General features: G+C 38.2%; 1 protein-coding gene across 2 annotated transcripts; it reads left to right on the forward strand.

Moving 5' to 3' along the window:
- Positions 1-970: 970 nt before the first annotated feature.
- Positions 971-25,938, forward strand: VDAC2 (voltage dependent anion channel 2). 2 transcript variants are annotated; one of them, XM_001366737.5, is made up of 10 exons: positions 971-1,526; positions 1,741-1,828; positions 3,353-3,421; positions 4,494-4,543; positions 16,001-16,153; positions 16,264-16,316; positions 17,144-17,371; positions 19,801-19,951; positions 21,757-21,814; positions 25,166-25,938. In XM_001366737.5, exons 2-10 carry the CDS (start codon positions 1,765-1,767, stop codon positions 25,255-25,257), a joined length of 918 nt encoding a protein of 305 aa, XP_001366774.2. In that variant the 5' UTR covers positions 971-1,526; positions 1,741-1,764; the 3' UTR covers positions 25,258-25,938. The 2 variants fall into 2 exon arrangements, with proteins under 2 accessions (XP_001366774.2, XP_056655562.1); XM_056799584.1 differs by having other exon boundaries at positions 1,137-1,245.
- The last annotated feature ends 242 nt before the right edge of the window (positions 25,939-26,180 follow it).

The following is a 26,180-nucleotide window of genomic DNA, read 5'->3' on the forward strand; positions in this document are numbered from 1 at the left end:
TCACTTCCCCTCATTCAGAACCATTTTTCACATCTGTAACATGGGCTGAGAGGCTCAAATGAGATAAAAGTATGTAAAATGCTTTGCCAACCTTATAAGCCTGGTTTCGAGGTCTGCTTTTTACTATGGTCTTTGGGGTGACCGGAGAGGAGAGGGCAAAGGAAGAAATCAAACCAAAAGGGGTGTGTGGCACCCCTAAGCCAGGGACACAGTCACTGAAACCCCAGAATCAACAGAACACCCAACCAGTGCTTCAGTGCAGGGAGTGGTAGCCCTGGGAGTCTCAGGGTGTGCCAGGGGTGCCGCCTGTGAGATCAAATTGTGTTGGGACTTGCGTGATTTCAGAGGCAAAGACAAAAAAATTCTAGTCCTCACTCCTTTTCTGTAGCCCATTGCGTGCCAGCTACAGAGCTAAGGTTACCACCTAGATGATTCATAGACAGCAAAGGAGGTTCTGTGAGCTCTGTTAAAACCTTCCAAGCCAGCTCATTTCAGATTTAGGGTGTGGAAACACCTCCAGTGTTGAATCAATAGAACATATAGATCTGTAAGCCCTCATTTTTAAATCTTAAGATCTAGCTAGCTCCTGTCTCCTAACTTTACTAGTCGGGGTAAATCCCTCAGCAAGTCATCTAAGCTCTGTGCCTCAGTCTCTCCATCAGCAAAATGGGGATGGCAGGGTCCTCCTAGGGTTGTTGTAAGGATCAAATGAGTTACCATGTGCTTTGCAAACGTTTGCTATCTGTGCTATTCTGATCTTCACTATTGGGGTTTCATTGGACAAAAAACCCGAGGTTTACATAAGACTTTTAAATACTCCTTTAGTTGGACTTTTAAAAGCACAGGGGGTCCATACAGCAGTCCCCATAGGCTGGATTCGAACCGACTTCTAAGGGAGGATGCTACGTTCTTCCCACCAAATCTCTTGAGCATACGTGACCGTAGTGAGAGCAGCAGAGCTCTACGGGTTTAGAGGAGGGAGGGGGAATGGCTGGGGCGCCCCGCCCCGTCGCTGGGGGAATCCTGCACTACGTGCAGCTAGATCCTTGGAAGGAAGGGAAGGTGGACCTTTGTGTCAAGTAAACCCTCTCGGCTCCGCCCCTCCCCTCCCCCCAGGCACGCTCCGGCCCCGCCCGGCCCCTCGCGCTGCGGCCACCGCGCCGCCGCGGCCCCCGCCGTTCCCCGCCCCCTCAGCACTCGGGCTGCCTTCACTGCTGCCTGATCGCCGAACCCCGCGCCCTCCAGGTATCCAGGAGGCAGACGCAGAGGCGACTTTCGCCGGACGGCAGCGGCGGGTTCTCGGGCAGGGAGGGTGATCTCCCGACGGTCGGAGCGGTCGGAAGGCGTCCGCGGTTGGGCGCCGGCGCAGCAGGCAGCTGTGGGGGGCCGTGGCGGGGTCCTGGCGGGCGGGACGGTGGTGTCTCCTTCACTTCGCCCTCCAGCCGCGGTAGCTACACCCGGAGCCCTAGCGCGTTTAGCCGCCTGAACAGCTAGTGGAACGCCTACGGCCCTCACCCGACTTCCAGGTACGGCTGCCCTGGCCCTCCCTAGTCTCTCCTAGGCTGGCCTGGAGCTTCCGCAGCCGCGCTGCCCCCGGGCCGACCCCGGTCGTGGCCGGGCCCTTCCAAGATGGCCGCGCCGGCCTCGGGGCCCAGCGGGGGGGGTGGTGGTGTCTGAGGCCCGCCCCCCTGGCACCGGCCTGGCCTGTGCTGACGGCACCTCTCTCATCCTTCCCCCCAGGTCTTCCCTTCCCGCGGCCTCACCATGTCGTGCCAGCAGCCGTGCCAGCCGTGCCAGCCGCTGTGCCAGCCGCCCTGTCAGCGTCCGGGTAAGTGGGGTCGGGCCCGAGCCGCAAAGGCCCGGGTGACTGGGCAGGCTCGGGGCGGGGTGGGACGGCGCCTTCCAAAGTCGGGGCTTCGAGGACTCTGGGTCCTTAAGGGCACGGGGAGAAACGCTTTGCACCTCCCGAAGCGCTTTGGAGCGGGCGACCCTGGGGCTCCACTGTGGAGGTTCTTGTGTCTGAGATCTTGGTTGCTTATTATCACTCTTGGTGTGCATCTGAAAACGTTACCCCGGGGGGTGGGGTGACCCAGACTGAAGCTCCCCTCCCCACCTTGGGATGCTAGACGCACGTGCAGGATCCGGAAGCAGCACCCCTTAGCGGGGCACTGCCTTGCCCCAGACCTTGGCCATCTAGCAGGAGGGGTCCGGGTATAAGTCTGATCGAGTGAGGGTAGAAGGTGCAGGCATGTAGAGTTAGGGCAGTCAGCCTGTCTTCTTAGCTTTGTCCCATGTCTTAGTAATTCTCTTAGGTAAAAAATGGGATGCTAACATGTAAAACTTGGGGGGGGGTGTTTTTTAAAATTAAATGTTAACGAATTGTCATTTTGAAAGAGTTGCATAGTTCTGTAATAAATTAGAGATTTTTCTTTAGGGAAATGAAAGACCTTGTGAGAGTGCAAGGTCATTCATTCAGTGTACTCTTAGGGTGTGGAGACTGATGAGTGTGAATGAATGAGCAGGTCTTAAGAGGTTAGCGTTCCTGCTGGAGTGTTGGAAGGAGTGCCAGTTTTAATTGCTAGTGTTAGTCATTCAAAGTGAAACTAAATTGGTCTTTTCTTTGTATCAGTATTTAAAGAACCCTGCATAGTCCTTATATGTCATTTATACTCTATCTATTTCCCTTCTCTTCCAACTTTATTTTCATTCTTCTGAAGGTTCTAAGCCAGGTAAAGGAATTGGATAAACCTATTGAGATTTACCCTTTATTAAGCTTTGCAAGATCCATGCACAATTTTGTAGTGCTTCTGTGTACTATGTAACAGTGCACAAATATTCTTGTAGGTTGTAATAATCTGGAAGTTAGGGGCAGGAAACAGTGTCAGTATATACTAAATTTAGGAACTTGGATAATCAGAAGGAAATTTCAGAGGAATTTTCACCATCTTTCATAGCTACCTCAAACCTCTTTATTTTGAATAAGGTATAGTTTTTAAGTACAATGACTAGGATTTCAAGACACTTCTAGTTGTGTGACCTCCCTGCAAATCACTCAGTTCCAATTGTCTAGCTCTTTACCACTTCTGCCTTGGAACCAATAGACTCCAGGTAAGGGTTTAAAAAAAAAAGAAAGAAAGGAATAAGGAGCAGCCCCAGGATTCAAAAGAATTAGGATTTTAAATTTTAAACCATATTTGTTTAAGGGAATCCCAAAATTAGATTGTGGAATGTATGAATACTTACATTTTCAAGAGCCAGTAATTATCACTATAGGTTTACTGCCTTAGAATACTTGTACAGGAATTGAGTGAAGGGAGGAAGAACATTAATATTCTGTATTTCTTTCTACTAGCAATGTGTATTCCTCCAGCATATGCTGACCTTGGCAAAGCTGCCAGAGATATTTTCAACAAAGGATTTGGTAAGAACTTAATTTATGCCCAGGCTTTTTTTTTTTTGAGGAAATGCTATTTTTATAACTATAGTATGTACCTATCTATACTATCTATTAAACATAAAGCTTTTGCCAAATAAAACCACATTGAGATCTATCTTGAAATTTTTTTTCCCTCACTTTTAGGTCAAACTTGGTTGTATAGATCAGTAATTTTCAGACTTTCCAGAATTGTGAAATCTTAATATGTTTTGACTTTAGGGAAATTGTTAACTGAAGTCCCCTTACACTATAGCAAATATTTGTTTGAAGATTGCATGGCATCCTCTGGTCAATGAGAGATACTCTGAATTATGCAAAACTAGGTTTGGAATGGATGTCTTTACTGTAATAAACTATAACCTGTACTGAAGTTAAAGTTGATTTAAATGGCATTAAAGTTGATTTAAATGACTTTTCTGTATATGTCTATGTGAAAAAAAACTATACAGTGAGAACGCATTTGTGTGCTAACTATAGAAAAACATTGGTCTTAACAGAGAAACATTTGCTTCCTTGAATACTTCAAATATATATATATATATATTATCAAATATGTTTATATTTGGTGCGAGTACTTCTTGTATAAATTGCAATCCCTCTACATCTTATTAGGTAGACAGTATGTAAATTACTGAGTCCAGAAGAATTAATCCCAAGGTAGTTAACCTGATGATGAGCCTCTGTACAGTTTGCTTGGCTGGTCCTAGTGGACAAATAGGCTGTAGGAAGCCTGAATTCAAAGCCATTCCAGGGCATACTAAAACTTGAATTTCTCTGACAAAGCTTTTGAGAACCCAGAACCACTGACAATACTATGAGCCTCCAGACACAAGATTTTTGAGGAGATAGTTATCAATTCATCCAAAAAAATTAATTGAAATGTATAACAGCAAAAGTTTATGTATCTGTGGAATATGCATGAATTAAAAAAAAAAACTATTTGAACCGTTAACTTTGCTGCATAAGTGCTTCATAATTTAGGATAATCTAATATTGTGCTTTATTTTATACAACCTAGAATATTTGTATGATTCTTTTGATTTTCATATTTGTTAAGGTTTTGGATTGGTTAAACTAGATGTGAAAACAAAGTCCTGCAGTGGAGTGGTAAGTGTTTATTACATATCTAATAATTGTTGATAAATCTTTACATCATATTACAACTTTAAAAAATACTTCTGACCAGATATGATCTATCTCAATCTTTTTTTTTTTTTTTGCCAAAGGAGAGTCATAAATGGTTTCTTTGTTTGATTTCTTTGGGGATTGGGTATTTTTCCAATTTGCATTGTTGGACTTTTGCTATTTCATTATGATATGTCTAAATACCTAGAATTTAAAAACCATGTTTCTCCAATAGAGATTATAGCCTCTTCGAGGGTGGATATTGTGTTACAAATTACTTGTTTCCCTTCTATCTTTGTACCCTCCGCCCCCTCCCCCCAATAGTGTTGGGCAAATAGATGCTCAATAAGTACTTGTTAAATTGAGAAGGCTACTTCTTGATATGGAATAGAGAAAACCTTGTTCTGGCATTGTTCAGTGGGGAAAATTTAATTACCTAAATGAACTGAGAGAAATGTGCATTTTGGTGGATTGGAGAGCTATTTTAATTTGTAAGTTTTTCTTTTCTTTTCCTTGAGAAAATTTTGTTTAATTAGTTAATTCAGAATATTTTCCCATGCTTAAAAGATTCATGTTGTTTCCCTCCCTTCCCCCAGCCCACTCCAGTAGCTGATGTGCAATTTTATATGTGTCATTGATCAAGAACTATTTCCATATTATTGATATTTGCACTAGGGTGATCATTTAGATTCTATATCCCCAATCATATCCCCATCTCAACCCATGTGATCAAGCAGTTGTTTTTCTTCTGTGTTTCTACTCCCAGTTATTCCTCTGAATGTGGATTAGTGTTCTTTTTCAGAAGTCCCTCCGAATTGTTCTGGATTATTGCATTGCTACTAGTAGAGAAGTCCATTTAAGTTTTTCTTTTAAAGAAACATTTTGGGTAGTAAAAGAAAGGTCATTAATCTCTAAAACTAAGGGGGAAATGTGAGGATGTGGTTTTTCTAACACTAGGAAAACTAGCTTTCTGTCAGTAGTATCAAAATGTATTTTGATAGATTCATGTGTTGGTGACCATGAGCAGATTTCTGGGGCTTCAGTTTTCTTGTCTGAAAAGATGAGATTGGATTTTATTTCTAAGATTCCTTCTAATGTTAATGCTGATGAGTAGGTATTTGTATGTATAAAGTAGAACATTTTTTTGTTGAACGAGTTCCTACCAATAGACAATTCTTTAGAAATATGTGACTATCACTTATAGTGATAATTGTTTAGTTTGATTTATTTTAATTTTTTTTTCTTGGAATGTGTGGCATCAAATAGCTAGTTCCTGCTTTCTATTTAATTTGTAACAAATTTAGCATCCAACTTTGATCAAAATAGTCAAAGGACTATTCATGGTTAATTAAGCACAGTGCTGATAATCTTGATATGGATAACAGAATTGGGAGTACAGGATGTACAACTTTAATTTGTATGTCCCAGAAATAGAAGATAATTTTATGTACCAGTCTAGAAGTTTTTGAATTTTATTTTGCTGCTTGATGATGAGGCAGCTTAGTTGAGTGGAAAGTACACTAGGTTTTCAGTCACCAGACCTGGGATGATATTCTTGCCTTGCAGTATGACCTTGAGAGTCATTTAACCTTTCAGGGCCTCAGTTTTCCCAAATGTAGTTGGATCAGGTGATCTCTTAAGAACCTTTCTAGTTGTAGGTACTATGATCCGAAGCTTCTAGGGAACCAGGTATTGTGGTTAAAGGTAAAATAGAGTTGTTACTGGATTAAGGCCTTTTGCATTACTACCTTTATTCTGATGTTTAAAACTGGTAAATTGCTTTCCTCAAAGAGAATCTTGTGAAGTAGGTTGTTCCACTGTTAACTACATTTTATAGAAGAAGGTCAGAGATTAAGTGATTTCTAGCTTGCAATTAGGAAGAAGAGAAGGAGATGTGATGGAAACCCAGACCTCTCATCTTGTTGTCTTTACACTGATTTACACTCATAGTGGTTTTCTATAGAAAGTGTTCTTAATTGGTAGTTCCACAACTTGGGATATGTTTCAAGTCAACTGAAAGATGTTAAGTTCAAATTCATGTTACTTAAAACAAGCCAGTTAACATATATTAAATATCTTTTGCATATTTGCAAAAAAAAATGACATTTTAGAGGAAAAGGAAAGAAACACAAGGTGAACCCCTATACTTAAGCTAGTGGCAGAAATAAGGAGCATAAATATGATATGATGGAAAGAACACTGGGTTGGCAGGCTTGGGTTTGTTTGGGTCTTGAGGGACACCTCCCCATTTGACCTTTGGCAAGCCAGTTAATCTTATTAATTTCATGTTTACATGGAGATAATATCTTATATGGGCAAGTAGATTTCAAAATGAATAGAACCCTTGGGCCTGGAATCTTGAAGACCCAATTTGGTTTTAGACACTTACCAGCAGTATGATGATCCTGGGCAAGTCCCTTAACCCTGTTTGCCTCAGTTTCCTCAGATGGAAAATGAACTGCAGAAAAATGGCAGATCAGTTCAATATCTTTGCCAAAAAAAAATACCACAAGGGATAATAAAGAGTTGGATAACACTGAAATAACTGACCAAAAATAGTGTTTTGAGGAAGGCCATTTGTAAACTTGAAAGTCCTATATGAGTATCCAATGCTATAGTGAGTTTAAAAAAAGTTCCCTAGGTGAAAGAAAAATTCATTGTGGGCTGTAATTAGTTCATCATTGATGGACAGGTGGCTTCTTTGAGGAAGTACAAGACTTGGAGCTTGAAGGAAGTATTTAATCTAGAGTATATCTTTTTGTTTCATTTTTTTTTAATATGGATGGGTCACAGCTAGCTGCCTTATTTTTCTGGGTTACATGAACAACAAAAATTTGCTGTGGAAGCCTGATTGATTTGGGAGAAGAGAAGCTTATCGGTTCCTTCTTGGTTCCTCTTATGTGATCTGTGGCTTTGTGGTAAGGGTCTTTGAACTGATTTGGTGAATGGGACTGCTCTCACTATTAAGAGCAGAAGAATCCATTTCAAATCCAGCTTCAGGTACATCTAGCTATGTGACCAGTCAAGTCACTTAACCCCAGTTGCCTAGTCCTTGCTTTTTTTGTTTCAGAATCCATACTAAGAAGATATATTTTTTTTAAGAAAGTACAGAATCCAAGACTCCATTCATACAGTGTCTCAAATTTGAATTTGCACTGTAGGCATTGGCTTTTTGGGATAAGAGTGAGGGGATGGGGATCAGGATCAGGAGGATAACTTCTTTTTAAAGTATCTTGAACTTCTGGTTTGAAAGATGGAATGTAATTTAAGTTAGTGCTGTCACATTCAGAGAGGAGGACCACTAATCAATACATGAAGATTTCTACAGCTATATATTGGCTTAATTTTAAAATGTAATATAATTTTTATGTTTATTTTGTTAAATAGTTCCTAATTGCAGTTTATTCGGGTATGGGATGGGCTAGAGAGTATTGTGGGCATGATAGGGGAAGGCCTCAGTTCAGGTTCCACCTCTGTCAGTATCTCTGTGCCCCTGGACAAGCCACATAACCTCTCTGAACCTTGGTTTTTTCATCTGTAAAAATGAAGATTGGACAAGATAGTTTTTAAGATCCCTTTTAACTCTAACTCTCTGCTGATATAGCATAAGGATTATGATACTTAAAACATGCCCTGGGCTCCCCATCAGTAATTCCACATGTGTATTGTTAACAAGGCAGAGGTAGCTAGGTGTCTGTAGAATATTAAATGTGCAATCCCAGAGGCCCAGATTCAAATTAACCCTTATCATCATCTTGGTGATTAAGGAAGTTGCCCTTAGGCAACTATCTCCTGAACCTTTATATTTAGTTGCCTGTTGGTGGATTGAGTTACCACAACAGTGTTAAAATCACTGATCTTCAAATATCCTGGAATGTGTAAAACAATTGGATCAAATGAGATAATATCCCTAAATCTCTTAACAGTGCCTGGCAGTGTAGTCCCTCTATAAATGAAACAATAGTCCCTGCCATTTACACCTTTATTGCACTTTTATTTGACCTAACCCTTCCCCCCAATCTAGCCTCCTTTCTTTCTTCCCTATCACTGCCAAACTTCTCAAAAGAATCCTTTGTATTCTCTGCCTTGGTTTCCTTACCACCTCAGCTCTTTTCAGTCAGCCTTCTGAACCCACTGTGAAAGGTCATTAGCCATTTTAACAGCTAAATCATATGAACATTTCTGTGTGTGTGTGTGTGTGTGTGTGTGTGTATTTTCTGCATTTGTAGACTACTTAATCCCAGATATCATTCCCTACTTTGACTTTTGTGACACAACATTCTGGTCAGACTGCTTTTTATTCTTTTCTGGATCATCTTCCTTCTTTGGGAGGGTGTCCCCTAAGACTGCCCTGAGGCCTTTTTGCCCTAATCCTTTTCTTGGTCATCTTACCTACAGCCATTTGTTTAGTTACTATGCAACCAGATGGCTCCTAAATGAGAACTTCTAGGCCTAACCCCTCTCTGCAGCTCCATTTCTTACATATACAGCATGTCCCAACTAGAATACATATTTTCTCCCCCTCATTAAAACTCTACTCCCCTAAACTGTGCTATTTGTTTATTTTAAAAACTTAATCTGAACTGAAATGATTATATATGTAAACAGAAAAGATGGTTGAATTTGAGTGCTTTAGACAATTTTATTTTAAATATATATAGCCATTAAAGCTTAAAACTGAATTAAGATTTTTGGGACACTAGAATAAATTCAACACATATCTTTTAAAACTGTTCTGCTTGTCTGTTTAATGTTTCATTGACCCATCTTCCCCTCCCTTTGTTCTTCCCTCTCTTCCTTCTCCCTGACTCAGTTATGCAGGTCTGGCAGAAGAGCCTTTGTAACCAATATATGTTCCCATGTTGACTGCCCCAAAATATATTTTCATTCTGCACTTTGAGTCTTTTCACCTCTGTCAGGAAGAGGAGTAGCATTATTCATCATCAGGCTTCTGGAATTGGGCTTGATTTTATGATGATCAGAGTTCATATGGACTAGACATGTTTGTCAAGGAGCCTTCCAGTTTCTCAGCTTTGTAATCTTGAAGTCATCCTGGATTTGACCTCTCCTTCACACTTTCATTCCATCTTTTGCCAGTTTTTATAAATTCTGCCTTTACAACATGGATAATTAATTTAGAGTTGGAAAGGACCTTGGGCTTCATTTGTCTAATTCCTCACTTTATTGGTGAGGCCCAAAGAGGTTGTCATAGAAGATTACACAAAAAGTAAGTAGTATTGGCAGAACTTCAATTTGAGTTCTTGGATTCCTAGTCTTAGCCCCCTTTACACTATTACCCTGTCACTCTCCTCAGTCCTGCCTGCATTTATATAGGTACCTATCTGGGTCAGGTCTTCATCACCTTTTCCTTTGACTATTATACTAGCTTCCCCCCAAACTCCCTTCTTTCAGGCTCTTTTTTTCCCCCACAAAACTGCCACAGTAATGTTCCCAAGACACCAACCGGGCTTGACCATGTCAATGCTCCATTCAGAAAACCTTCAGTAGCTTCCCATGGCCTCCAGGATAGTAGTCAACATCCATAGTCTGATTCTTCTCTACCTTTCCTACCTTCTTTCATAGTACTTCTCTTTATTATTATATTCTCCATTCTAGCCAAAGACCCTAAATGCATCAATCTATATCTCAACCTTGCATTTCCAAAGGCTTTCTTCCATACCTAGAATGTACCTCTTCTGTGTTTTTCAGATAGCCAGAGGGTACAATGGATAGAATACTGGACCTGCATTCAGAAAAACCTGAGTTCAAATCCAGCCTCAGACACTTAGAAGATTTGTGACCCTGGGCAAGTCACTTAACCTCTTCTTGCCTCAGTTTCCTCATCTCTAAAAATGGGGATAATAAAATCACCTAATTCCCAGCATTATTAGGATAAAATCAGATAAGATTTGTATGGGACTTTGTAAACCTTCCAGTGTTGTAGAAATGCTTGTTACTACTTTTATTAGCTACTATTTTTGTCTCAGAGTCTTAATTTTCCTTAGAAACCTGGTTCAGGCAGTTGTCATCTCCACTATGAAAACTTCCTTCTCTTCAAGGATAATTTCATTTATTGTTCTTTTTTTTTTCCCTACTGCCCAGCAGAGTGCCATAGTATTAAGTACTTATTAATTGATTATCATCTCTTTTAGCTGTTGTGAGTTTTTTCCCCCCTTATTCAGATTACCTTGTATTATTTCTTTATATATGTTGCTTCACTGGAGTATAAGCTTCTTGAGGACAGAAAGTTTCCTTTTGATTTAGTCTTTCTTTACCCAGAATCCAATCTGATCTTTTGTTACATATTATTGTTATTCAGTCAATTCTTCATGACCCCATGGATTTGTTCATGGTGTTTTCTTGGCAAAGCTATAGGAGTGGTTTGTCATTTCTTTCTCCAGTGTGTCCCCATTTTACAGATGAGTAACCGAGACAAGTAGGGGGTTTAAATGACTTAGCCAGAATCACACAGCTAGTTTGCCTGAGGCTGGATTCTAACTCAGGCCTTCCCGATTTCTAAGCTCAGAGCTCTATCACTCAGCTGCCCCTAGCTTTGTCACAGTGTAGGGCTTTAATGAATATTTAGTGAAGTTGGACTTTTCTTATCTATTTCAGAATTGACTCAGATATTCTACGAGGACTATCAGCCCTTCATTTTTTATTTTTGTAGTATTTTCTTTCATTTGACCATAACAGCCATCATTAGTGGACATAATATCACTGGGAAACCTCAAAGGATATTGTGTAGGTGTATAATCTTCTGCCTTGGGAGATTTAAGTTACAGTTACAAGGCTCTCTCCCTCACCCCCAATCCCTAGTACCTTTCTATTAAAAAAAAAAAAAGTTAAGCAAAGCTGTCTGACAATATTGTTAGTCAAAATAGATTGTAGGACTTAAAACTGGATGTGATGTTAGAAGACATTTGGTTAACTCCCCACATTTTACAGTTAAGAAAATTGAAGTCCAGAGACATTTAACATTTAATGGCTTCTGTCCCTGTTGCAGAAGTAGTAAGGGGTTACCTGAATTTAAACCAAATGTATTTTTTCTAATATACCTTTGACTCATCTTTCTTAGCAAATTTTCATTCCCATCCTGGCTCCCTCTTTTACTCCTCCCTTCTTTTATTTCTGAGGATTATCTCATCTATAAGCTCTTCCCTATCTGATCTAGCTCTACTTGTTCTCAGGCCCTGTGACTTCCTCTGCCTTCCCTTTTCTTTGGATCTTCTCTGTTCATTGTGTATGAACTCCCTAGAATGCTCTAAATCTGTCAGCCTGTGTGATCTCTTCCTTTCATACACTTTACATTTTCTAGTGATTATTAAGGCCTCTTTTTCTTCTTGAAGCACTCATTCTTTGCTACCTAACTAGTGCTGCTTCTCCCACCTTAACTTCCTGCTGCCTGAGTACTACTATTCTCACTTTGCCTCCATTTCTGCCCTTTAGGAACATTTGCCAACATGATCATCCCATCCCTTTGCTACTCTGAATCCTTTAAATCGGTATTTTCTCCTCTTTTGAAGCTCACTATTTATTCCTGTGTTTAGAATCTTCTTACTATCAACTATCAGTATCTGGCTTCTAGACTTTCTTGTAATACTCCTACTCCTGTTTTTATCCTTTGTGACTTCAGTTTTCACCTTGAAGAGCCTTTGTATAGCCTAACCTCTTCTTTTATTACTTTTACTTCTGCCATTTTATTTCCCCTATGCCTTAAACCTCACTATCACCCAAAATTATTCTGCTTCCAAAATTCTGAATTCTGAAATTTCCTTCTCTTTCTGTTCTACTGACTCTTAAGCCTGTTCTTTTTCTGTGATCTCTGAATCCCTCCCAATTATCCTAATTCTGTCCTCAACTTTTATACCTTCAGCCTTGACCCTTTGGATCAAGTAAGGTACTATCACAAATCTTGAATCCCTTGCATCTTTCCCATCCCTATTCCCATTCCTATCCTTACACTGTCCTTGTTCTGCTCATTCTCAGCCGTATCTATCATAATACTGTTTCTGAATGAATAAACACTTTAATAGCTGAACTCAACTGAAACCTTACTGTTATAGAGCAGTCCTTTTTATTCATCTCTCTACTAGTTTTGCTTATATAGTAGCTGTTCTAGACTAAAAGTTCCAAGTTTGATAGACATATCTTCCCAGCCTTCTCTAGGGTCATTTGTCTTGTGCTCCCCCATTTTTGTCTTGACTTCAAAATCTTTCTCTATATACATAGATTCTCTCCTTTAAAAAATTCTTCTGATCCTTCCATCTTCTTAAGCTATCATTTTGTATATCTCTTCCCTTTCATTGCTAAACTCCTAGAATGAATCATCTATGCTCATTGTAAGTACTTTTTCAGTGAACACCCACTTATTTAAACCCTTTTAGCCTAGCTTGAAGTACCCTTGTGCTATTGAAACTGCTTTCTCTAAGGTCACCACTAATCTCTTAAAAACAAAAAACAACTCATTTTTATATAATGCCTAATGGTAGGCAGTGTAAATATTAATTCCTCCATTTTATAGAAGTGGAAATTAAAGCCAAAAGAGGTCAAGGTCAAGTCCAGGGACATAACTATCTCCTAAAGAGCCCAGAAAATATTTCATGGCCATTTTATACACCCATACTTTTAGTCCTGTTAATGATGTGTGAAATCACAAGATCTTTTGAAAGAAAGACTATTAATATTAATTTTAAATTATAATTTATTTGAAGCCTGGTTCTGGGGCTGTGCTGATTTTTACATTGCAAATTTTAATCTGAAAATATTGAAAAAAGAACAGTAGGCCAGACATCCTTAAAAGAGAGCTAGGTACTGTTAAGATACAAGACTCAATTCCCTTGTGTTCAAGGATGTCCTCTAAATATAGAATTCCTTGGATTAAGTAGTTACAGATTAAAATTAATTAATTGTAAATAGGATCAATAAAAAATGGTTCACAATCAATTTAGCCTTCTCAGTTATTCATCTCCTTCCACTCTGAGGACATAGCCACTATTTGTTCATGTTTTTGGTCACTTTTTTCTTAGACTACTGCAGTAGTTTGACCTCTGTCTCTTTTCTTTCCACTGTTTTCCACAGTTATTGAAGCAATTTTCATACTGCATAGTAGTCTGTAGAAGTATAGTGATAGCTGATATTTACTTTATGTATTTTGTTTGATCCTCACAAGGGTACTATATTATCACCCTTCAGTTTATAGAGAAGGAAACTGAGGATCAGCAAGATTAAGTGACTTTCATTTAGCCACAAATTATAAATATCAGAGGGGAAATTTGAACCCAGGTGTTTTCTAAGCCCAGGGCTCAATTTCACTATATAGCATGCTGACCATATAGTGAAATTGAGCACTTTATATAAACGCATACACTTCTATTAAAAAATAGTTTGTGATAATCTGTTGTCTCCAAGATAAAATACAAATACCTCAGCCTGGCATTTTCTTTTTTTTTTTTTAAGATATTTTACTGATTCTCTTTTTTATATACATCACACTCATTTCCAAATATTTCCTTCTCTCTTCTGCCTCTACCTAGGAGATGGTCACTAGAAGATTATAAAAGAAAGAATGGGGCAGAAAAAAATATTTCAATAGTACTAACCCAAACATTGACCAAATTTGACAGTAGTTGCCATATTCTGTGTCCCTAGTTCCCCACTTCTTCATTAACTCTTCAGCTTGCCATTTAACACCTTGCAAACAGCCTGACAGCAGTCTACCTTTTCAGTCTTCACAATGCTCTCCTTCACAAACTCTGTTTTTCAAATAAATTGTACTACTGTTTTATACCTCTGTCCATTATCACAGGCCTATGCCCCATCCCTGGAATGTACTCTCTGAGCCTCTCAGAATCTTCTTCCTTCAAGGTTCATCTCAAGAGGTTCATCTTCCATGTAAGGAGAAAGCATTCTCTCCGCATTTCCTAGAACCAGTTTTTTCCATTGTGCCTATCATTCCTTATACCTTATATTTTTAATTTTTTTTCTTATGCACATCTCATTCTCACCTGCTATAGAATTTGAGTTCCTCAAGGACAGAGACAGTGATTTTAAGAAATCATAATGTCTTGCACTGTACCTTGTACACGGTAAGCACTTTAAAATGCTTGCCAGTTGTTTGTTGAATTAATACTTCATTTTAGTGGCTGTCCAAATTAAAGACTTAAGAATGTGAATGTGATAAGCCAAATAGAAATTTTCTGTGGTGGTGTTTTAAATGATCTACACCATTGTTCCCATCCACTAAGACAAATTATATTTTTAGTCATGATGTAAAAAACAGTTGAAAAGACTTCTTTTTAATTGTACTTAAATATTTCATTGGATCTGTGATCTGACTGATATATGTTCATTTCATCCACACATCTCATTCTTTATGATTATTGTCTAGTCCTCTCATAGATCCATTCTGCCAGGAACCTTCTAAGTGGGGTCTCTCAATATTCATGAGGCTGCCCATCTTTTACTTGTTATATGACCACAGCTGATCTTCATTTCTGGATCATACATCTATCTCTTTTGGTATCTTTTATGCCATTCTTGTGCATAATTTGTTGTTGATAATACACTGCTGTCTGTTGGCACTTACCATGAGTCTTTTACATTACTCTTTTTGTGACTTATAATTAGAGAGATTGTAGTATTCATAAGCACATAGTATCACTGAAAGAATTGGTTTGAAAACATGTGTTTTTGATAGAGGCTTGAGGTTTTCAGTTATACTCACAGCAATTGAACAAATGCCTTTATGGTTCATGGGGATTTAAATTCCTGAGCTGGCTCTGAATTTCAGAGGATAATAGAATAACTGAATGGTAAAGTAAACTATAAAAGACATTAGACTTCTAAATATCATTTAGTCTGACCCCCTCATTTGACATATGAGGAAACAGTCCTATTTTCATCTACATCTAATTTTGATAACAAAAAAATGTGTTTCCTATATTGTTACTTAATTATTACTAACAAAATAGTTGGTTGGTACAGCTTTAAAAATTTTTTCCAACACAGTCTGAAACATATGGATTTCATATTAGAATAATAGTATATTTGAACTTTATTAATTTTCCATAACAGAAAAGTTCTTTGTTATCAGCACTCAATTATACTTCTATATGTAAATAGATATCCCTTTATGTGGAGCTTAAGATTTCTTCTACACAATTAATGTTTGTATTATAACATTAGCTGATTAGAAGTTCTAGAAATAAATGGCAGCCAATTATTTAAAAGTTAATGTGTCAGTTCTTTGTTTTATTAAATATGTTTTAGCAGACGAGGAAAAGATTCAAAAGGGAATAATGCCCAAGTAGTTACATAGGGCAAAAAGAGGTGGTGAAAGGACATAATTCTCTAGCATTAGGTTTTTGGTTTGATTTTCAAATTAAGCAGCATAACCTAGGTATGGAAAGTTCATGAAAAAATTTACTCTCTTAATAGGAATTTTCATCATCTGGTTCATCTAATACAGACACCGGTAAAGTTTCTGGGACTTTGGAGACCAAATATAAATGGTGTGAGTATGGTCTGACTTTCACAGAAAAATGGAACACTGATAACACTCTGGGAACCGAAATCGCAATTGAAGATCAGGTAACAATAATTAGACAATTTGCATTTATTTAGTGTTTCTAAGTCATATTTTTTCTTTATTTGCAAAACCAAATGAATCTGAATTAGGACCTTTTCTCCCCTCAAAATAGATTTGTCAAGGTTTGAAGCTGACATTTGACACTACCTTCTCACCAAACACAGGGTAACCATGTGTGTTTTCTTGTTTTTAAAATTAACAATAATATTATATGTTAAAAATGCACTTTAAAGATAAACTACTTTCCTACCATAGTGGAAAAGCCATTGTCCTTCCCCTTAAATTGCTACTGTTTAATGTCATTGGTGTGAATTTAAGTATTTGCCTCATTTTCAGCACAGTGCTAATAGAGAAACAAAAGAAACTTTTGTAGGCCTCATTACTACTAATTTAAAAAAAAAAATCCTTTGCAGTAGTTATAGAAAGCCCTGCTAACCCATTGCTGTTATAATCATTAGTTTGTGAGCTCCCTGAGGGCAGAAATTTTTTTTGTCCTTTTTACCATAGCTCTCTGTGCCTGTGATACAAGAAACACTTAAATAAGGGGGCAGCTGGGTGGCTCAGTGGATTGAGAACCAGGCCTAGAGATGGGGGGTCCTAGGTTCAAATCTGGCCTCAGACACTTCCCAGCTGTGTGATCCTGGGTAGGTCACTTAACCCCCATTCCCTAGCCCTTACTACTTTTCTGCCTTGGAACCAATACACAGTATTGATTCTAAGATGGAAAGTAAGGGTTTGTTTTAAAAAAAAAAGGCACTTAATAGATGCTTAGTGATTGACTAATCCCCTAGTACTAAGTATCCTCGATTGTTCTGTCTTCACTTCATTGAACTTGATTATAATATATTTTATCTTCTCAGTAATTAGTTACATTTCTAGAAATTAAAACTTTTAAATAGTTTTTGGTCCTTTTTCAGATTTCTAGTAATGTTGTTTGACTGCATATTTGAGATTTTGTGGTGAAATAAATTTTGAATCTGTTTTTATTCCAGAAAGAAAAGTGGTAAAATAAAGTCTGCTTATAAGCGGGAATGTATAAACCTTGGCTGTGATATTGACTTTGATTTTGCTGGACCTGCAATTCATGGGTCAGCTGTTTTTGGTTATGAAGGCTGGCTTGCTGGTTATCAGATGACCTTTGATAGTGCCAAGTCAAAGTTGACAAGGAATAACTTTGCAGTGGGTTACAGGACTGGAGACTTCCAACTGCACACTAATGTGTATGTATTTCTTTTTTTTTTTTGTTTAAACTTTGACTTTCTGTTCTAAGGCAGAGGAGTGGTAAGAACTAAGCAATGGTGGTTAAGTGACTTGCCCAGGGTCACACAGCTTTGAAGTATCTGAAATCAGATTTGAACCTGGGTCCCTCTTCACTCCAGGCCTGGTGCTCTTATTTGCTGTGTTACCCTAGCTGCCCCATAGTATTTCTTTATGATTCTTAACATGATGACTTTATTTGTGTTTTAATAGAATATAAGCATCTTTTAAAAAATGTGGCATGGCATAGTGTTTAGAGTTGATTTGGGGGGCAAAGAAGTAGGTTCAAGTCCTAATTCTAATACATTTTAGCTATGTGACCCATAATAAGTTATTTAATCTTTGAGTGCTATAGGCAACCCTCTAATATTCTTTTAAGTTGCAGAGAAGGTACTAACCCACTTTGGTAGAGAGAGTTTCCTTATATGGAAGTCTCTTATACCAATCAAATCATAAATTCAGCTTTATTCCTATCCTTAAAAAACAAAACAAAATAAAAATATCTAGTTATGTAAAGTATGCATTTTTTTTCATCACTTGCTATTTCTAGCTCTTTGTAAAGTAAGGTGGATCTTCTGGTTGGTTTTAATATAAAATGACAGCAGAATAAAAGTCGTTGGCTTCATGCTATTGGTGCTGAAAGCAAGTATAAATAAGTAAATGAATGAAATGCATTCCATTTGAAGTCATGGCTTTCTAGGAGTGTCTGTAATTTTCCCAACCTGCTGCCATTCAGTTCATTTAAGTCTGTTTGGGTTTTCTACTTGTGATGGGAGAAAGTAAACCAGTGATAAGACATTAACAGTAGGAAAATTTGCTCTCTTTTTCTGGGATGTCTTCAGACCTGATAGAATTTTTCAACACTTTGTCATACTTAATGACTGCTACCCACTTTCTGGTTTGTGTGGCCACAAATGATATGCCAGAGAACGCATTGGGAAAGTGCAGTGTTTTTTGGGACAGCAAACCAAACAATTCAGGTGCATATGTAATGTTTTCATCATTGCTGCTGATGCTTCAGAGAGGACTTATGAGAAAAAGGCAGATATAGGAAGCAACTTAACTGGTTAAGAAGTTGAATGAGAGCAGAATTTGGCTTTCTGGATTTCAGCTGAAAACATATCTAATATGGGTTCTTGGCTAGGGATAGTATTTACAAGCACTGGCAAAATATATTGCCCTAGTGTCCAGCAAATCTAATAGTACTTAAATTGAAAAGAGAGACAGAAAAGATACACAGAAGACAAGAAGCAAGGGCCAGGAACAGGATGACTAAAAACGTGGTATAGTTTATGAGGTTAATGTCATATCTACTAAATAAGTACAGAATTATTGGAGATTGACAAGAAAAGCTCTGGACAACAAAAAGTACTTTTAAACTTTTTTTTTAAACTGTTGGATGAAAAGATCAAAGAAAGGATGGTGTAATGGCTCTGAGAAGTAATGAGAAAATTATAGTGGATAATGGAGAGAAGGAAGGACTAGTCAGCTCTTTGTTTCCCTATTTTCTTTTAAAGAATCTAATGTCTAAGTAGGGAATTGAAACTTGAACTAAATAGTATGAAAGTAAGGAAAATCCAGTTGACTTCGATGTGTTCAAGTCAGGCTCTGGCTAGCTACTTTTATTTGATGTGATTACTGGCTCATTCACTATCAGTGATCTTTTTTTTTTAATTATGAACTTCCTCTCAAGTTTTTATTTAGATTCTCAGGGAGAATCTCTTATGTTGTAACGGGACAGGAATTGGCCTGAATGAGAGTTCTGAGATTTCTTTCTACTCAGATTTGGCAATATTCTGCAGTTAGCTTGACAAGACTTTGCACCAGAAATGGAAAATTATTTTATACTCAAACATAAAATTTTATTTAAAATGCTTTAAAACTGTTTAATAGATACTAGTATGCATTTTAATTCTTTTGTTGTTAAATAGCCTTACATAAAATTTTTCTTGATTGTGTATTAAACCAAATATCTCTAGAGATCATAGTCTTTTATGTTTGTGTGTATGTATAATTTTTTCCCCAATTACATGTAATAACAATTTTCAACATGTTTCCTGAAAGCCTAAGATCCAAATTGTCTCCCTCTCATCCTTCCCTCCCCCCATCCTGGAGATGGTAAGCAATTTGATCTGGGTTATATCATGCAAAACTTATTTACATAGTGGGCGTTGTTGTAAGAGAATACTAACATACAAAAAGCTAAAACCCCCAAATAAAAACACAAATAAATTGAAGTGGAAAATAGTGTGCTTTGATCTGCATTTCACACAGTCTTATATTTTATAGCATTTGTCATAGATGCACTTAAAATTGGTACACATTCTTTGGGTTGGGATGAGTAGCGAGTAGTGTCTTCAAAATGTTAAATGATGTGAAAATAATTTTGCAGCAATGATGGAACAGAATTTGGAGGTTCAATTTATCAGAAAGTTTGTGAAGATCTTGATACTTCTGTAAACCTAGCTTGGACATCAGGCACCAACTGCACTCGTTTTGGTATTGCAGCCAAATATCAGTTGGATTCCACTGCATCTATTTCTGTAAGTAATGTTATAGGGCAGGTTTAGAATGGGGATTTTTTTGGCTTATTGGAGTAATTAGACTGAATTAGTCTTGAGATAATGATAAAAAGGTATGCTTTTTTTTTTTAACCCTTACCTTCCATCTTGGAGTCAGTACTGTGTATTGGCTCCAAGGCAGAAGAGTGGTAAGGGCTAGGCAATGGGGGTCAAGCGACTTGCCCAGGGTCACACAGCTGGGAGGTATCTGAGGTCAGATTTGAACCTAGGACCTCCCGTCTTGAGGCCTGGCTCTCAATCCACTGAGCTACCCAGCTGCCCCCCCCTCCCCTTTTTTTTTAAATAGAGCATAAGGAGCACTCCAGTTAGAAACAGTTGTATTCTAAAAGTTCACTTGAATTTTGGAATTTATTTTTCCACAGACACAGTATTGGTTTTCCTGGCTAGCCTTTTTATAATGTAGCAAAAGTAATAATACTAGTAATATTGTGATGATAAAATAATATTAATTGATATTATTACACATTAGTACACTAAAGGTAGTTGTGAGTCTTCAGTTGGGTTGTGTGTGAACAATAGTGACTGAGCAGCTCCAACAACAAACAGAAGCCTTTCATTAAGTAACATTCACCAGATTATAATTGCTTTAGGAATGAAATAGTTAATGTCATTTGAATGAATTCTCTCTGCTAAATAAAATTATCCTTTGGCAACAAGTGCCAGTAATTTAGTCACATTTTAGCTGATCTAATTAGAATAACTGAAAGATGTTTTACTACTCATCTAAATAGAGGTAGTATTATTTTCCACTACATTTTCTTCATTACCTAGCAATGGAGACCATGGGACCTTAAGATAACTTGAGGTAGTCAGATGTTGTTGTCCTTCTATGTGTGTACTTGTGCATGCGCTCGCGCGCGCGCGTGCGCACACACACACACACACACACACACACCTCTCTTACTTTCCTTCTTGGAATCATTACCATGCATTTCTACCAAGGCAGAAGAGTGATAAAGGGCTAGGCAATGGGGATTAAGTGACTTGCTCAGGGTCACAAAGCTAGGAAGTATTTGAGGTCACATTTGAACCCAGGACCTCTTGTCCCTAGGTCTGACTTTCAATCTACTGAGCCAACTCATTGTCCCCAAAGTTCCTATTTTGATACTTTAGGAAACCTAGCTTTGACAAATAAAAGGATATAGTATGACTTATGTTCCACTGAGGTTGGTGGTGGTCTCCTTAGCTTTACTCTTATTATTTTCTTTATTTACCATTTTTTCCCTTATTATCCCATAGTACTTAGTACTGAGGTTGCTGAGTGATTCTCTAATCCAAATGAAGAAATTAAAAAAAAAAGAGTACTTATTGATCCAATAAAATTTTTACCTCTCAGAGAAAGCTAGACTTTTTAGATGGATGAGCCCAGACTACAGGACTCAATTTTTATATAGTCTTCTACTAGGACTTGGGTTTTTTGTTTGTTTGTTTTTAAAGTGGTGAATGAAAGGGCTGTTTCTTAAGTTTTTGTCTAGTTCTATAGTTCTATGAGAAGAAAAAGCAAACCTATTTGGTAAATTTATAGCCTAGGATACACTAGTGGACAGGTAGATAGAACAGATATTATGTGTGGGTCAAAATGAGTTATTTCAAGTTACATTGAACTCGGTCCTTGCAAATCCAAGCTACGTTGATCTTAATCAGTGAGAAGCAGTTTTTAAGAATTAGATTAAACACAAATTTATTTGGGGACATCATAAAATAGGGGAACAGGAGACATTTTTTTCCAATTCCAATTTCTCAAAGCTGCTTTTGTTTGTTTCTAGGCAAAAGTCAACAATTCTAGTTTAATCGGAGTGGGTTATACTCAGACCTTGAGGCCTGGTAAGTTATCTTACTTAATAAACTTGAATAATTATTTTACAGATTCTGTATCCAGTCTATTTTGGCAATCTTATCAGCATATACTATTCTGATGTCTTTGTATTTTTACCATATTTATAATACCTACTCTCTCATTTATGGAGATGACTGCTTTTCTGGTTAATATAAACTTTTATAGCTTCTGTAAAACTGAAAGTCTTTGGATATGGATCTAGTGCTGGAACCAAATTCAGGGAGACTCATCACCAGTATAGCTATAGTACAGTGTTGTGGTTTTTTTGGTTATAGCAATTTTTTACAACCAGTCTAGAAGATGACTTGATGATTTCTAGTTTCTTTTCCCAGACTCACCTCCTCTGTGGTCTTACTCTCCTTCCTTTATAGTCTTGATCTTATAATTAACCAGTTCAGCTACACATTGTCATGTTCTTTCAAATCCCTTACCCCTTATTATGCTATTACTTGTGTTTTGCCAAACCCTAATCCTGGGTTATCCCTAGCTACTTAACTTACTGTTCTTCTCACTCAGTAATTCAGAATCAATTAAAATACCCTTACCAAATGGAGATCCAATAAAAATTCACTGAATCTCAATTGTGCTCTTACTGCCACAAAATAATCTTTTTATTTGTCCCTAATTGGTTTGGTATGGTACTCCCCATGGCTGCTTTTCCAAACCTCTTTTTTCAAGGCTTCTTTGCCATTCCCCTCCCATCTCAGCTGAGAACATGGAGGCTATCCATGATGAGTTTCCTATCCTTTCTCAAAATTTATCATCATCATTAAAATTTTTGAACCACTTGGTGATTCTCATTGTCTCCTGGAATTTGCTCTTTTGACTCTTTGCTGCTTTGAGACATTCTTGGGGGGTAGGGGGGTCCCTTCAGTTTTTAAGAAGCCATTGTTTGACCCTGCTATGCTTTCAATTCTCTATTTTTCCTTTTAGCCTAAAGTTCTAGGAAAAGCTATTTATATCTGCTTACCTTCTTACTTACTTCTCAACCCCTATTAGAATGGTGCAGGATTTCACCACTCAACTGATACTATTACTGTGGGCATAAGTAATAACTTTAATGTAAAATCCCATGACTTCTTCCCTGTCTTCATCCTTTATTCAGTTCTCATCCTGAGTTTCCATGACATTGGTCTCCTCATTGCTCCTCTGTTTCTATGCCTGATTATTATGCACATTCCAACACCCATTCTATCATGGTTGTTCTTCTCTTTTGTTGTTGACTTCTCTTTTGGTCATCTCATCACTTTCCATGGGCTCCATTATCACCTTCATGTAGATGATTCCTCTATATGATCTTATCTATATATCCAACAGGCATTTGGTGATGCCAGGTAATCTGAGTAGATGTCCTGTGGGCATCTCAAATTTAATATGTCCAAAACAACTGATTATTTTTCTCTTAAACATCTCCTTTTCCTAACTTTTCTGTCTGTTACCTAGGTTTGCAACCTTAAGGTTGTTCTAAACCTGTGTTGGTGAAGCTGTGGCCAGGCATTGGGGGTGGGGCAGAATGTCTGCTCCTTCCCCCACTCCACAGTGCCTGATGATGGTTTTCATATGCCCTGTCCCTCTGCCCAGCAGCTGAATGCAAGTACTTCCTCCCTCCACTCTTTGGGGTAATGCTGAGGGGATCACAGGCAGCTTGAAAGTGCAGTTGGGCGTGTGATTTTTGAAAAAGTTCACCAACTTCTGCCCATCCTCTGGTAGCCAATCATTTGCCAAGGATTGCATATTCTATCACCACATCTCTCAAATCCATCCCCTTTAGTATTAGTCCATTTCCATGGCCATCACCCTAATTTAGGTTCTTGTCATTTCTTGCTTGGACAATTTTAATAGCATCTTCATTAGACTCTTGTCTTCTAATTAAGCTACTAAAATAATTTTTCTAAAGTACAAGTCTGGACTTCTGGGTTAACATGGCTGCAGTGTAGAAGCAGGACTCTTCCTCTCCTCACCACTGACTGATATTGACTACCTCAAAAGGCTAAAAAAAACAAATGCAGATACACAAAAGGACTCCACAGTAGGGTGCTGGAAGGTACATAGGATTAGGGTATTTCCACGCAATAAGGGGGTGAAATACCTCCCACCAAAACTTGAGCTGATGAACCCTCCCCCACCTCACCTATGGAGCCAGAGTCAGAGCCATTGTGCTAGAATCAGGGGCAACTCTAGCTCCTTGGCAGCTGACCAAGACCACCAGGGATTTACCCCTGAGAGCAGCTAGACTTGAGACCCCAGCAGGCTGAAGAGTGTAGACCTTGGGCATAGCGCAGAGAGGGGTGGCACACTGTAGAAGCTGCAGTGGCCTCAGGCAAAAAGCGTGCTCCTTAGCTCCATACAGAGAGCCTGCCCTCCTCACTTGGACTCCTGACTGGAAAGGGAAGGAAAAACCAGCATAGTGATGGCAAGAAATGCCCAGGAAATACAACTTCCAACCACCAAGAAGAACAAGAGGAAGGCATTGACCCTGGATAATTTTTATGGAGAAAAAAATCCAGACTACAGAGGAAACAGCAGAGGACGACAAACGCATCCAAACCCTCCCCCCCAAAAGGAAGTTGGCCACAAGCTCTTGAAGAATTTAAATCTGAGATTTTTGAGAAAGGTTAAAGTGTTTTGGCAAGAATAGTGGGAAATAGTTCAAAAAGAAAATAACAGTTTAAAAGACAGGAACTCCCAATTGGAGAAGGAAGCCCAGAAATCAAATGAAATGATAGAAAAATTGGAGACCAAAATTAAACAGCTGGAAGCCATGAAAAGCAGGATAGATAACTGAAAAGGAAAATCAAAAGATTATATTGGAAAATAAAGTACAAGTCTGACTAGTATTCTTAAACTTTCCTTAATCTTTCTAGGATAAGATAAAAACTCCTGAACATGACATTTAAAGTTCTAAATGCTTTTACTCCTGCCTACTGTTTCAGGTTTGGCATTCCATCTCCCTCCCTGTCCTGGAGGACACTCACTTTACTAACCTTTGCCTTTTAGAAGCCCACCCTAGATCTCTGTGTTCTACGTGCTCTTTCCTTCTTGAAACCACTTTTGGTGTTTTATTCTCTTCCTCCCTTACCCCCAATAGAATGTAAGCTTAAGGATTGGGCCTGGTTTTTAAGTGGAGCAAAGTCCATAACCTAATATGCTCGATTAGTTAGTAGAATTCCTGTCATCGATGAAATCAGAAGTGCTCCAAATTGCCCTCTAGTGGCTATGTTAACTACATTTAAATCTTTTAATTGCTAAAGGAGAACTAAGAAAAAGAAGCTGGAGGGATGACAAGAAGATAAAAGTGGTTTAGGAGGTATCATGTCTCTCTGTTTGTGTCCTCACAGGTGTGAAGCTTACGTTGTCTGCCCTGGTGGATGGGAAGAGCATCAATGCTGGAGGTCACAAACTTGGACTTGCCTTGGAGTTGGAGGCTTAGTCCAATTGAAGAAACCTCTGGGGAAGGGATAGCTAGCAGAAGATTTGGCCTTAAAATATATTTCCAATGTGACCAGCAGGCTTTTTTTTTCCAAGAGGGATGATCTAAACAAGGGATGATCCAAACAAGAGCTGTATTTTAAATATTTAGACAGTTACTTGTTGGTTTTTAGTTAAATTGGTTATCTAGTTCCCAATGCTGCAGTAGTGCAGTCACCTATACATTATTTAAAAGTATTTAACTGTTAAATGCGCTACCCACCAATAATGAAATAGACCTTTATGAAAACTGTGCAATGGTGTGCATGTTTGTTTTTATGTTCCTTTTAACAAATTTGATATTGCCATTGGATGAGATGGATCAGTGGATGTTTTCAGATGAGGTACAAAAATTTTGTTAATTTACCATCATTAGAAATACTTTTGGTATCCTAGAACAATACAAATTATGAATAAAACAAATATGCATAATTGTGCCTCCAAGTATTTGCAGAGTTGAAGCTTTGGTAACTAGAGTCAAATGAGTCAATTTGTAAGCACTCCCTTTGGTCTCCTTGTTGTCTAGATTATAATTTATTTTTCCATGAGCTCTTCACTCATATCTGTGCCACAAGTCCTCCTTGCCCTTAGAGCAATCCCATAAATTTTTTTTAAATGAACAAAATAAAATAATATGAAGATATATGATTTTCAACTTTTTGGTCTACATTTTTGCAAATTTTAAAGTGTATTATTGTTGGGATCCAAGGAAGAGATGGGAAATAAGAGCTACATAGAAGGAAGATTGAAAAAGTGGTACTGAGTGTCTAGCTTAGAAGGGCTGTATTGTACTCTACACAGCATGACTATAAGGCATTGTAATTGCAAGTATTTTGAAAGATGTGCAAAGTAATTTAAGAGGGGTAGCTTGAACAAAGGTAACAT

This window comes from Monodelphis domestica, chromosome 1 (genome assembly GCF_027887165.1).
Source record: "Monodelphis domestica isolate mMonDom1 chromosome 1, mMonDom1.pri, whole genome shotgun sequence".
NCBI classification, from domain to species: Eukaryota; Metazoa; Chordata; class Mammalia; order Didelphimorphia; family Didelphidae; genus Monodelphis; species Monodelphis domestica.

Bases quoted from the DNA above. Each gene is read 5' to 3' on its own strand.
- VDAC2 (XM_001366737.5), top strand. From the start codon at position 1,765: ATGTCGTGCCAGCAGCCGTGCCAGCCGTGCCAGCCGCTGTGCCAGCCG. The intron at 3,422-4,493 runs GTAAGAACTTAA...ATATTTGTTAAG, and splicing joins TATTTTCAACAAAGGATTTG to GTTTTGGATTGGTTAAACTA. The intron at 21,815-25,165 runs GTAAGTTATCTT...GTGTCCTCACAG, and splicing joins TACTCAGACCTTGAGGCCTG to GTGTGAAGCTTACGTTGTCT.